Raw genomic sequence first — 13,612 nt, 5'->3', positions numbered from 1 at the left:
GCTATAGGTTGCTGCTCATCAGACAGAAAAGGTACCACACATAAAAGACACATTCAAGAAGGAGCTCGAGCATAGCCACAGTCTCATGACTGAAACATGTGGGAGAAAGAAAAAGAAAGAGGGAAAAGAAGAGAGAAAGAAAGAAAGAAAAGGAAAAGTGAGAGAGTACTATAGAGAAAACAAGAGAGAAATAGAGAAGAAAAAGAGAACAGAAACAGAGAGAGAGATAGAGAGAAAAGAAAGAGAAAAAGAAAACGAGATATAGAGAAAGAAAGAGAGAATACAAAAGGGGGATCTTTTTTAAAACGGGGGCCACATTTTTCATTAATGTTTTACGTAGTGTTTTTGGTACCGAAAGACTTTCAAACTTCGTATACTTATCTATTTTGTGTTATAGAACAGAAAAATATTTTTGTATTCGAATTTATTTCATGTAAAAAATTGTCTTATTTCGATAATTTCAACCAATCACTGACGTCCATTCAGCCGATATACATTAAGTGCCGACTACATAAACAAACGATTCTTCGTTTTATTTGCTTTTTTCATTTTAAATTTGCTTTAACCCTAACCCTAACTCTAACCCTAACCCTAACCCTAGGGTTAGGGTTAGGGTTAATTGTTTCAGAATCGTTTGTTTATGTAGTCAGCACTTAATGTATATCGGCTGAATGGACGTCAGTGATTGGTTGAAATTACAGAAATACGACAACTTTAACATGGAATAATTTATGGATTTCTTTTTTTTTAAAGAAGACTAAGAGAAAAAGATGTTTTATATGACACATTCTACCAGTGTTCCAAGTTTCAAAGTGTTTCGTTAATGAAAAATGTGGCCCCCCGTTTTAAAAAAGATCCCAAAAGAGTGAGAAGAAGAAAGAAAAGAGAAAGAAAGAGAGAAATGAAAGAGAGAGAGAGGAAGAAGGATTAAAAGAAAACAAGAGAGAGAAAGGCGAGAGAGCGAGAAAAGAAACAGAGAGAGAAAAAGAAAAAGAATGGGAGTGAGAAGGAGAGAGACGAAGAAAGAGAAAAAAGAAATAGAGAAAGAAAGAGAAAAGAAAAGACAATGAGAGAAAGAGAGAAGGAAACAGAGAAAAGGAAAAAATAAAGAGAGATAGGGAGAACGAAAAACAGAATAGAGAAAGAGAGAAAAAAGAAGAGAGCGAGAATAGAAAAAGAGACAGAGGGAGAGGAAAAGAGAAAGATGGAAGGTAAGAGAGAAAAAAGTGACTGAGAGAAATAAAGAGAGAAAATATGGAGAGAGAGAGAGAGAGAGAGAGAGAGAGAGAGGAAGAAAGGAAAAACAAACAGTGAAAGAGAGGGAGAATGATACAGAAAATAGGGATAGAGAGAAAAGAAGAGAGGGAGAAAGAGAGAAGGCAAGAGAAAAGAAAAAGTGAGACCCCTAAGGGAAGAAAAGGAGAAGGGAGAGAAAAAAGAAATGACAAAGAGACAGAGAAAGAGGGAGAAGGAGGAAGAGAATAGAAAAAAGTGAGGGAGAAGGAGGAAGAGAGAAAAGAATAAATAACAGAAAAGAGAGAGGAAAGAAAGAGATAAAAGGAAATAAGAAACGGGGATAAGAAAGGGAGAGGGAAAATGAAAAGAGAAAAAAAGGGAAAAGAAATGGGAAGAAAGAAAGAGAAAAGAAAAAAGAAAGTGAGAGATAAGAAAAAGAGTGGGAGAGAAAGAGAAACAGAGAGGGGAATATAGGAAAGAAAAGAGAGTGGGAAATAGAGAAATGAAAAGGAGGGAGAGGAAGAAAAAGAGAGAAGAAAGAGTAAGAGATATATAGAAAGATAAAAAAGAAAATGTAAGATAGCGAGAGAAAGAAATAAGAATGAAAAGGCAACAAAGAAAGAGAGAAAAGGCAAAGAGAAACATAGGCTGAGAGAAAGAAAGAGAAAGAGAGACAAAAAAGAAAAAGGTTGAGGGCAAAGGAGAAAAGGAAAAGTGAAGGAGACAGAAAGAGAGAAAGGTAAAAGAGGGAGAGATATAAAGAAAAAGAGAAAGAGAGGAGAAAAAAGAAACAGAGAGAAAGAGGAATGAAAAAAGGGAGAGAAAGGGAGAAATAGAGGCAAGAAAATGAGAATGAGAGTGAAAGATAGAGAGAGAAATGTGAGAGAGAGAGTAACAGAGAAAAGAACGAGAATGAGATTGAGAGACAAAGAGGGGAAATGGGAAATTCTATTTCACATGTCCTCACTTTCTTTATTACAGATTAACCAGCCTGATCGATCGGGACAAACTCCTTTAATGCTGGCTTGTGAAAACGGAAACACAAGCATAATAAACTTGTTGTTAGAGGCAGGAGGAGATTTAGAAATGAGAGACAACATCTTGAATTGGACAGCTTTACATTTTGCTGCGTATTGGTAAGTTGAGAATAAACTAAAATCTCCAGATCTGTTTTTGTTTGTAAATATCTTCCAATTGCAGACAGGTTAAATATCCAAAGACGCCATAGTAGTGGCAGTGTGTCATGATGACAACATGAGACTAGCAACCAACAACAACAACAGGTTTTTCTTATTTTTATTCATTATTCATTATTATTCAATCATAAAAACCTTTTTGGTGGGATTTGCTGTGAAAACAGATTATCTTTTTGTTTTGGAGATAGTTCTTGAGAGCCAACAGCTCTTAAGATTAACACAGTGTGATGATGATGATGTCCATGATGATGATGATGGGGGTGGCAATGAAGATGATGGTAATGACAATAGCAAAGATGATGATGATGATGATCATCATTGAGGACTGGGAAGCCAGAAGGCTGCAACAGGCTCCAGTCTGATTTGGCAGAGTTTCTACAGCTGGATGCCCTTCCTAACGCCAACCACTCCGAGAGTGTAGTGGGTGCTTTTACGTGCCACCTGCACAGGAGCCAGTCCAGCGGCACTGGCAATGAACTCACTTGAATGATTTTCTAATATGCCACCAGCACAAATGCTAGAAGGCGACGCTGGTAACGATTACACACAAATGGTGCTATTTACGTGCCACTAGCACGGAAGCCAGATGGCTGCTCTGGCAATGAACACGCTCGGACGGTGCTGTTAGTGCTCCACTGGCACACGTGCCAGTCATTGAGTATGGTTCAATTACGATTTTGATTTCACTTGCCCCAACAGGTCTTCACAAGCAGAGTTTAGTGTCCAATGTAGGAGAGATTGTCATGGGTGCCAGTCGTCGGATTCAGTTCAATTTTGATTTCAGATTTCAAATTTCAAATTCCAAATTCACTTGCCTCAACAGATATTCGCAAGCAGAGTTTTTAGTGTCCAATGAAGTAAAGATATGAATAAGTGAGCTGGCTACACTTCTGGTAGAGGTCACAGATTATGCTCTCACTTGCCTTACTGGGTCTTCTCCCGTACTGCATATTTCGAAAAATCCCGGTCACTGGTCATTGCCTCGGTGTGGCCTAAAGTTTGAAGGTCATGCTTCACAACCTCATCCCAGGTCTTCCTGGGTCTACCTCTTCCACAGGTTCCCTCAACTGCTAGGGAGTGGCACTTTTTCACACAGCTATCCTCATCCATTCTTGCCACATGTCCATACCAGTGCAATCGTCTTTCTTGCACATCACAACTGATGCTTCTTAGGTCTAACTTTTCTCTCAAGGTACTTACACTCTGTCGAGTATGCACACTGACATTACACATCCATTGGAGCATACTGGCTTTGTTTCTTGCGAGCTTATGCATGTCCTCAGCAGTCACGGCCCGTGTTTCACTGCCATGTAGCATAGCTGTTTGTACACATGCGTCATACAGTCTGCTTTTTACTCTGAGTGAGAGGCCCTTTGTCACCAGCAGAGGTAAGAGCTCTCTTAACTTTGCCCAGGCTATTCTTATTCTAGCAGCTACACTTTCAGTGCACCCTCCCCCGCTACAAACTTGGTCACCTAGTTAACGGAAGCTATCAACTACCTCTAGTTTTTCTCCCTGGAAGGTGGCAGAAATTATTCTCTGCACATTTCCAGTGTTTATTGCTCTTTAGCATCTGCCACATACAAAAACTATCTTGCTAGTTAGCCTTCCTTTGATATTCCTGCACCTCTTATGTGTCCATAGCTTGCACTGGGTACATCTTATGGAGTTTCTACCTACGCCTTTTCTACAGATCGAGCAGGGCCATCTACCTGAAGGGTTTGTGTTTTGTCTACCTTCCTACTTATTAGGACTTTGGGTTTAGCTAGATTGACTCTAAGGCCCTTCGATTCTAGTCCTTACTTCCACACCTGAAACTTCTCCTCTAGTTCTGATAGTGACTCAGCAATTAAGGCAAGGTCATCAGCATAGACGAGCTCCCAGGGGCATCCCGTCTTGAATTCTTGTGTTATTGCCCAAAGGACTATGATAAATAGGAGGGGGATGAGGACTGAACCTTGGTGGACCCCTACCTCTACCCGGAATTCTTCACTGTACTCCTTGCGAACCCTCACCTTTCTGACAGCATCCCTGTACATGGCTTGTACAGCTCTCACTAACCACTCATCTATCCCAAGTTTCCTCATTGACCACCAGATAAGTGAGCGGGGGACCCTGTCAAAGACTTTCTCCATATCAACGAAAGTCAGGTACAGAGGTTTATTTTTGGCTAGGTATTTCTCCTGCAGCTGTCTTACCAGAAATATAGCAACAGTGGTGCTTTTCCCTGGAACTAACCCAAACTGCATCTCATCCAAACTGACTCTCTCCCTAATTTGTTGGGCTATGACCCTCTCGGTGACCTTCATTAATGGTCCGACAACTTGATACCTCTGTAATTGTTTGTGTCTAAAGCGTCACCTTTACCTGCTACACCAGTCACTGGGTATGACTCCTTCATGTATCACCTGATTAACAATGCGAGTGACTAGGCTATAGCCGACACTGCCAGATATTTTGAGCATCTCTGCAGTGAATCCTGATGGGCCGGGGGCTTTCCCTGTCTCCATACTCTTGATCGCTTTATCTACTAAGGTACTGTCATTTAGGATAGCTGGTTCCTCTGTTGGGTTGACATGCAGCAGACTCTCTTCCTCCCATTCATTCTCTTTATTAAGCAGCCTTTCATAGTGGCGTCTCCAAACCTCTCTCTTTGCAGCCTCGTTTAGTACAAGTGAGCCATCATCCATGCAGGCACATTTCTCTTCTACGACATCACAATTCTCTCTCACACACTGTCTTGCAACACAAAATACGTCTTTGGTCCTCACGGTGCAGATCATTGGCAAATTTTTTCTTACCTGCTTCCCCTCTGGCTAAATAAACCTGTCGCCTAGCTTCCCTTCTGGCAGTCTGATACAATTCCCTGCTACCACTGTTCTTCCAGTCCTTCCAAGCCTGTTTCCTTTGTCTAATAGCCCTGTTAACCACATTGTTCCACCACCACGTTATTTTGGGTCGAGAGGGGACTTTGCACCATCCACAGATCTGGTCAGTGGCTCTCAGCAGGTTGTTCTGTAGAAACCTCCAATTGTCTTCCATGTTGTATGATGCTATATCCCCTTTTATTTCATTAAATGCTTCGATTAAGACATTTATGAATCTCTGTCCATTTGCTGGATCTTTAAGCTTCCAAACCCTTCTCCTCCAAGCTGGTCTACTTCTGGGCATCCATTTAGCCTTGATCCCAAAGTTGCTAACTACTAATCTGTGTTGAGGGATACATTCTTCGCCTGGGAAGGTTTTGGCATTTATAAGCAGTCCTCTTTCCCTATTTCTGGCGAGGATGTTGTCGATTTGGCTAGTGTGTCTGCTGGATTGGTGGGTGACTAGGTGACAGGCAGGTCTCCTGAAGTTGGTATTGCAAACCTTAAGATCGTTTGCATCACAGAACTCCAGCAGTCTGGTTCCCTCCTCATTGCGTGAACCGAAGCCATAGCCTCCATGTACACCATGGAAGTCCCCTGCATGTTGTCCAACATGACCATTGAAATCACCAGCCACAAAGAGAAGGTCTCTGTCATTCGTCAATGTGGTAGTTTGCAACAGGGTGTCATAGAATTAGTCTTTCTGCCCATCCGGTAGCCCTAGTTGAGGGGCATAGGCCGAGATGATGGTAGTTAACCTATAATGAAGCACTAGTCTAATCTTAAGTACTCTGTCACATACTCTGACTACCTCGATTACCTTATCAACCCATTTCTCTGCAAGAAGTATTCTCACGCCTCCGACCCCATCAGTGTTCCCTGCCCAGAAAATCTTGTACCTGTGTTCTTTGCATGTGAGGAACCTCGTGAACCTCCTCTCCACCTTACTTCTTGGAGGCAGCACAGATCTACGCGTCTCCGTTCAAGCATCTCAGCAATCTCACCAGACCTACCTTTCAGTGTGCTGACGTTGAGAACGCCAATTCTGACGGTGTGGGAGGTGTGGGCCTGTGAGACCCTGGGATGAGGGAAAGCAGTGTCGTGTACCTGAAAAGAAAGCTTGCATTTGGCAGAATTCATAAACAAAACAATGCCGACAACCTGCATACACAACACCATCTTTATGCGCTATAAGATCGATAAAACCCTGGGTAGGGGATGGGATGGCATTTGGCCCCTAGAAGTGTTCACGGGAGACAAACAAGGATGACAGAGGATAAGAACTTCCGGTACTGGTGGAGGGCGGGTATACCGCGAGCCAGTAAGTTTAAAGGGAGAGCCACTTCTGCACTTTTCTACTACGGCAGACAAATTTAGAGAGAATGAGTTAAAGGAACGATAAACTTGAATAAAGTAAAGAAAGAATAAATAAATAAAGTTTGGCGATGATGATAATGATGTCGATCATGATGATGGTGGTGGCAATGATGATGATGATGATATCGATCATGATGATAACAATGTCAATGATGATGATGATGATAATGTCGATGATGATGATAATGGCAATGATGATGATAATGGCAATGATGATGATGATAATGATGTTTCGTCTGAAAAACAAAATATGTAGAAAGGAAAACTGCAACACCTCGTCATCAAATCCTGACCAGACCTTCAACTGCAGCCACTGTGGCTCTGCCTGTTGGTCCCATATTGACATTGTCAGCCATGAGTGTCCCTGCAGTCAACGTGGACCAGCCCCTTCTTAACCGTCATTCATGAAGCCAAGACAATATACATACATATTTACATTCATCTTGATTTTTTATCAACTCTTTACACAAATCCCTCAATAATATATTTTCCTTCACAACTTTTGGCTAACTTTCCACCATTTGGTAAATTCCTTGATGTTAGAAAGAACCTGGTCTCGTCTCACTTGGATTATCTTGTTGAGTTGGTGCATTTGCTGTGCGTATAAAGTTTTGCATTGTTCGTGTGATTGTTTTCAAGCATTTTATAGATTAGCCCTTCCAAATCCCACCAAACACAGAGCATTGTTTTGCATGGATGCAACTCTGGATTGTCACAACACATTTTTTCCTTCTATTTTATATTGATTTAAAACACCATTTTTAATCACCAGTAACAATGCAGCACCGAAATCTCTGCTTGCGTCTAGAAGTAACCTGGTGTCGTATAAGCAAATTAATGGTGAGAGAAGAGCATTGGTGTTTGTCTCTTTTGCTCAGAGTGTATGGCACCCATGTACCAAGTTTCTGAACTTTAACCATCAAGTGAAGGAGATTGGAGATGATATCATGACAGCAGCCCTTCTGCTCTGCTGGGTTAATTCCCTAGTGGATTAGCATGGAGCCCCATGGATGAGCTTATTTGATCGATTCTTACTGAACTGAACAATTCAGCATTGACTTGAAGAGAATGTGAGGTTGAATTTCCCTTCCATGAATCATAAAAACCAGTTCTTTTTGCAATGGATCCTTCTCTGTGCACAGAACAACACAGTCTCTAGCAGCTTAGGAAGCTTTGGAACCTTGATTGAAAGCAAAGAAAAGTAAGGTTTCTGCTTGGCACTCCATCATTATTTTTCGGAAATTTCATAAACAAGAGACGAAAATTGTAGAGGAAGAATAGAAATACAAAAATATAAATTACTGAGATTAAAATATTTCTCGCGTTCATATAACATTGAAAAGAAAGGAAGTTATCTGAAAACATAATTTATATATGTGTGTGTATGTATGTACTTGTGTATGTGTATATATGGGGAGAATTCACAAAAAAACCCCCCCAAAAGTCGAAGACAGGTGGTGTAGACAACAAACAGATGTATTAGTTTAACGCTCAGGAATTGAAAAAGTCTTTAACGTTTTGAGCCTACGCTCTTCAAGAGAATGGAATGTATGTATGTAAGTATGTATAAGCATGCATGTATACATGTAGGTGTGTATGTATTTCTGCATGTTTATGCAGAAATTTCAGACCTTGTGTCTTTAATAGAAAGGATTGCTGTTATTATTATCCAAGGCTGCAATCTCGTAGAATCATTAGTGCATTGAACAAAATGCTTAGTGCTTTTCTTTCAGCTCCTTTCATTGTGCGTTCCAATCTTATCATGGTCGATTTCATCTTTCATCCCTCAAGGGATCAATACAATAAAGTACCAGTGAAATATTTAGGTTGATCTTTGATACGTATTTGTCTAAGAAGTGATTTGATGGGAGAGAGGTCGTGTTTAGAGGTGGATGATAGCCACCAAATCTCTTTCTTGCAATATTGTTAACCTTCAGCCAAAATCTAAAACAATTAATAGAGATGACTGTTTTCATTTCCCTCCATCATGATCATCATCATGGATTAGATGAAATTTGAAGAAGAAAAGGGTAAAAAACAAGAAGGAAGAAGTGGAAGAAGAAGAGGAAAGAAAAGGAAAAGGAAGAAGTTGATAAAAGAAAAGGAAGACGAAGACAACGTTGGAGGAAAGGAAGAATAAGAAAAAGTAGTAAAAATATAAGAAGGAAAAGAATGAGAAGAAGGAAAAGAATGAGAAGAAGGAAAAGAATGAGGAGAAGAAGGAAAAGAATGAGAAGGAAAAGAATGAGAAGAAGGAAAAGAATGAGGAGAAGAAGGAAAATAATGAGAAGAATGAGAAGAAGGAAAAGAATGAGAAAAAGAAGAAGAATGAGGAGAAGAAGAAGAATGAGGAGAAGAAGGAAAAGAATGAGGAGAAGAAGGAAAAGAATGAGGAGAAGAAGGAAAATAATGAGAAGAAGGAGAATGAGAAGAAGAAGAAGAATGAGAAGGAAAAGAATGAGAAAAAGAAGAATGAGGAGAAGAAGAAGAACATCAACAACAAGAAAAAGAGGAAGTCAAAAATGAAAAAGAAGACGATAACGTGGGGTGGAGAAGGAAGAAGAGAAAAGAAAAAGTAGTGTGTTTCAATATTTTTCTCCACATTTATACATTTATATACGATAATTTCTTTTATTTAATTGAAAAATTATGATTTTTTTCCAACCCCACTCCCTGCCCCGATTGTTTCTATTTATAATTTAAAATATTGGAGAGGTCATTGAGAAGGTCATTTCTGGCATTTATCCATAGTAATTAAAAAAAAGTGGTATGTAAGCGATAATTCATTTTAATAATATACTTTTCTGTTAGAAAATGTTTTTTTCTTACACACACGGCTTCGTTTGATTCCAGTGATGGACCACGCATGTGTTACTTTGGAATCATCATTCAATTAAATGTGTTTAATGGGAGAAAATCATTGAAAAAACATGAATACTTATGAGAGTGAAAGGGGTGGGTTGTGCTAGAAACAACAGCAAAATCTCTCATTAATCTTACACTTTTTCCTCTGAAAAATTTACAATATTCTTTCTTTTTTTTAATACCGAAAAGGCTCTTCCTATTGAGTTTAAGTTTTAAAAATTGGCCAAAGTTGATCCAGAGTGGAATGGCTGGGAATGGGATGGGGAAGAAATTTTCAAATCTATTTTTTCATAAAAAAGATGCCTCCCCACGATCATATTGAAGGCTGTGGTGTAATAAAAATTGGAAAAATCCCCGTCAAAACGAAGTAGTTCCAGCTTATTTGGGCTTCCTGATCCGGAACATCGTTTTTAGGAAACCCCAATCCCCCCAACCTCGGAAATAATTTTCCCCCACAAATTTCTTAATAATCCTAATCTATGCCGTTTGAAAGGTATTTGTATAAAACTTCATTAAACGATACCCATCTTTCTGAAAGTTATGAGGGCAACAACTCGGTTTGGGTGGATTTTCCGAAACTCCTCTTCCCAGCCCATAACTCCAGAAATACTCTGAATCAAAGCGATACTTGTTGAATATTTCGCTTAATAATATCCATTTTCAGGAGGTTATGAGGCAACAAACTTGGGTGGGGGACTCATCTGTAGATAAGCCTATATATATATATATATATATATATATATATATATATATATATATATATACACACACACACACACACATGTATATATATATATATTTCGTCACTAGCTGGTGACTGTCTCACACTGAGGACGGATAACATCCAGAAACTTAGGGTTGTAAGTTTGAGATGGGAGCGATGACCTCTCTTGCAAATGCTATGTAGGGATACAGGCTGTGTGTCATTAGCCAGCTGGAAAAGCTGTTTTCCTGGGGCTAAAACAACAGTAACATTGTCCTTTACAGGACTGTAACGTTATGTTGGTATATAGACATTACTATATATGTGTGTGAGTGTGTATGTATAGATCATCATCATGATCATCATTTAACATCCGCTTTCCATGCTAGCATGGGTTGGACGATTTGACTGGGGACTGGTGAACCAGATGGCTACACCAGACTCCAATCTGATCTGGCAGAGTTTCTACAGCTGAATGCACTTTCCAATGCCAACCACTACAAGAGTGTAGTGGGTGCTTTTTACATGCCACCGACACGAGGGCCAGTCTGGCGGTACTGACAACGGCCACGCTCAAGTGGTGTTTTCTTACGTGCCACCTGCACAGGAGTCAGTTGAATGTTTTGTTCACATGCCACTGGCACGAGTGCCAGTAAAGCGAAGCTGGAAACGATCACGCTCAAATGGTGCTTTTTACGTGCCACCGGCATGGAAGCGAGACCGCTGCTCTGGCAGTGATCCCGCTCAGATGGTGCTGTTAGTGCTCCACTGGCATGGGTGCCAGTCATCGAATTTTGTTCAGTTTCAATCTCACTTGCCCTAATAGGTCTTCGCAAGCTGAGTTTAGTGTCCAATGAAGGAAGGAAATATATATTTATGTATGTGTGTATATATATATATTTATGTATGTGTGTGTCTGTCTGTTTGTATTATATTCGTTGTTATGTTTCCAGACGTAGTCTTCGCACCATTAATAACGAATTGTTGCTATTGTTTAGATCGATAACAAATCTGTCTTCGATCTGTCTCTCACTCTTTCATACACTCCAGCCTCCACAAAGATATTTTCCAGGACACATTGCTTGTATATATTCTGCTATATATATTATTCGGTTGACACGAAAATAAACTGTATGTACTCTGTCTTAGGAACTAAAATTTTTAAAAAATACAAATTATTTTTTCAATGTATCAACGTAATATACACATTGTAAATCTGGAGATTCTTACAACAATCAATTTATTCCCAATTGTATACATGTCTAGAAGTAAATATATACACATACGTTATACATTCACATATTAATATATCTACACACTCATGTACAAATTTCTTTACTGAATATTACACATACTCGCTTCAGTATACACACCAAGAAATTTTTATTGTATATCAGTTATATATATATATGTACGCATGTATATATCTACGTACCTGTGTGTGTGCGTGCATGTATTTATGTAGAGATGGAGATGCATACTCACACCGAATGTGTGTGTATATGCAGTTTGGGTTCGTGCCAGGTAAAAGCACCACTGATGCCATATTTCTAGTGAGACAGCTGCAGGAGAACTATCTAGCCAAGGATAAACCTCTGTACCTGGCCTTCATTGACATGGAGAAAGCCTTTGACAGGGTCCCCCGATCCCTTATCTGGTGGTCAATGAGGAAACTTGGGATAGAAGAATGGTTAGTGAGAGCTGTGCGAGCCATGTACAGAGATGCTGTCAGTAAGGTGAGGGTTGGAAATGAGTACAGCAATGAATTCCGGGTAGAGGTAGGGGTCCACCAAGGTTCCGTCCTCAGCCCCCTCCTCTTTATCATAGTCCTCCAGGCGATCACAGAGGAATTCAAGACAGGTTGCCCATGGGAGCTCCTCTATGCTGATGACCTTGCACTAATTGCGCAGTCACTATCAGAACTAGAGAAGTTTAAGGTGTGGAAGCAAGGACTAGAATCGAAGGGCCTTAGAGTCAACCTAGCAAAAACCAAAATCCTAATAAGTAGGAAGGTAGATAAAACACAAACCCCTTCAGGTAGATGGCCCTGCTCAGTATGCAGTAAAGGAGTAGGTAGTAACTCTATAAGATGTACCCGGTGCAAGCTATGGACACATAAGAGGTGCAGCAATATCAAAGGCAGATTAACTACAAAGTTAGTCTTTGTATGTGGCAGATGTTCAGGTGCAATAAAGACTGTAAACAAACAGGAAACAACTTCTATCTCATTCCAGGGAGAAAAACTAGAGGTAGTTGATAGCTCCCGCTATCTGGGTGACCAAGTTAGTAGTGGGGGTGGGTGCGCTGAAAGTGTAACTGCTAGAATAAGAATAGCCTGGGCCAAGTTTAGAGAGCTCTTACCTCTGCTGGCGACAAAGGGACTCTCACTCAGGGTAAAAGGCAGACTGTATGACGCATGTGTACGAACAGCCATGCTACATGGCAGTGAAACATGGGCTGTGACTGCTGAGGACATGCGTAAGCTCGCAAGGAATGAAGCCAGTATGCTCCGCTGGATGTGTAATGTAAATGTGCATACCCGTCAGAGTGTAAGTATCTTGAGAGAAAAGCTGAACATAAGAAGCGTCAGTAGTGGTGTGCAAGAGAGACGATTGCGCTGGTTTGGACATGTGGTGAGAATGAATGAGGATAGCTGCGTGAAAAAGTGCCACTCCCTAACAGTTGAGGGAACCCGTGGAAGAGGTAGGCCCAGGAAGACCTGGGCTGAGGTGGTGAGGCAAGACCTTCGAACATTGGGCCTCACCGAGGCGATGACTACTGACCGAGACCTTTGGAAATGTGCTGTGCGTGAGAAGACCCGGCAAGCCAAGTGAGATCGTTGCCAGTGCCCCTGGACTGGCTCTTGTGCGGGTGGCACATAAGATGTACCATCGTGAGCGTGACCGTTGCCAGTACCGCCTGACTGGCCTTGTAGGGTTTTCGAGCGAGATCGTTGCCAGTGTCCCTGGACTGGCCCTTGTGCGGGTGGCACATAAAAGACACCATTTCGAGCGTGGCCGTTTTCGTGCGGGTGACACGTAAAAGCACCCACTACACTCTCTGAGTGGTTGGCGTTAGGAAGGGCATCCAGCTGTAGAAACTCTGCCAAATTAGATTGGAGCCTGGTGTAGCCATCCGGTTGCACCAGTCCTCAGTCAAATCGTCCAACCCATGCTAGCATGGAAAGCGGACGTTAAACGATGATGATGATGATGATGATGATGATATATATGATGGTTTAATTTTTATGTGTTGTAAATAATAATATATTTAATGTAATTACAATAAATCATCGTCTCAGAGATTTCTATCTTTTACTCCCAGGAATCAACCTCAAGCTGTGGCAACTTTATTAAAAGAACCGACCA

The 13,612-nt window shown here is 40.7% G+C and overlaps 1 protein-coding gene across 1 annotated transcript in view; it reads left to right on the top strand.

The window, feature by feature from the left end:
- Positions 1-2,253: 2,253 nt before the first annotated feature.
- Positions 2,254-13,612, top strand: part of LOC149130107 (uncharacterized) — a 73,265-nt gene continuing 61,906 nt past the window's right edge. Inside the window, exons 1-2 of the mRNA XM_089346516.1 lie at positions 2,254-2,372; positions 13,569-13,612. The exon at positions 13,569-13,612 is cut by the window's right edge and continues 5 nt beyond it. Coding sequence (XP_089202642.1) covers positions 2,254-2,372; positions 13,569-13,612 — 163 coding nt within the window. The remainder of the gene's footprint in view (positions 2,373-13,568) is intronic.

Source organism: Octopus bimaculoides, chromosome 30 (genome assembly GCF_046866305.1).
Source record: "Octopus bimaculoides isolate indiv1 chromosome 30, ASM4686630v1, whole genome shotgun sequence".
Taxonomy (NCBI): Eukaryota; Metazoa; Mollusca; class Cephalopoda; order Octopoda; family Octopodidae; genus Octopus; species Octopus bimaculoides.
This window is presented reverse-complemented; position numbering and strand designations above follow the sequence as displayed.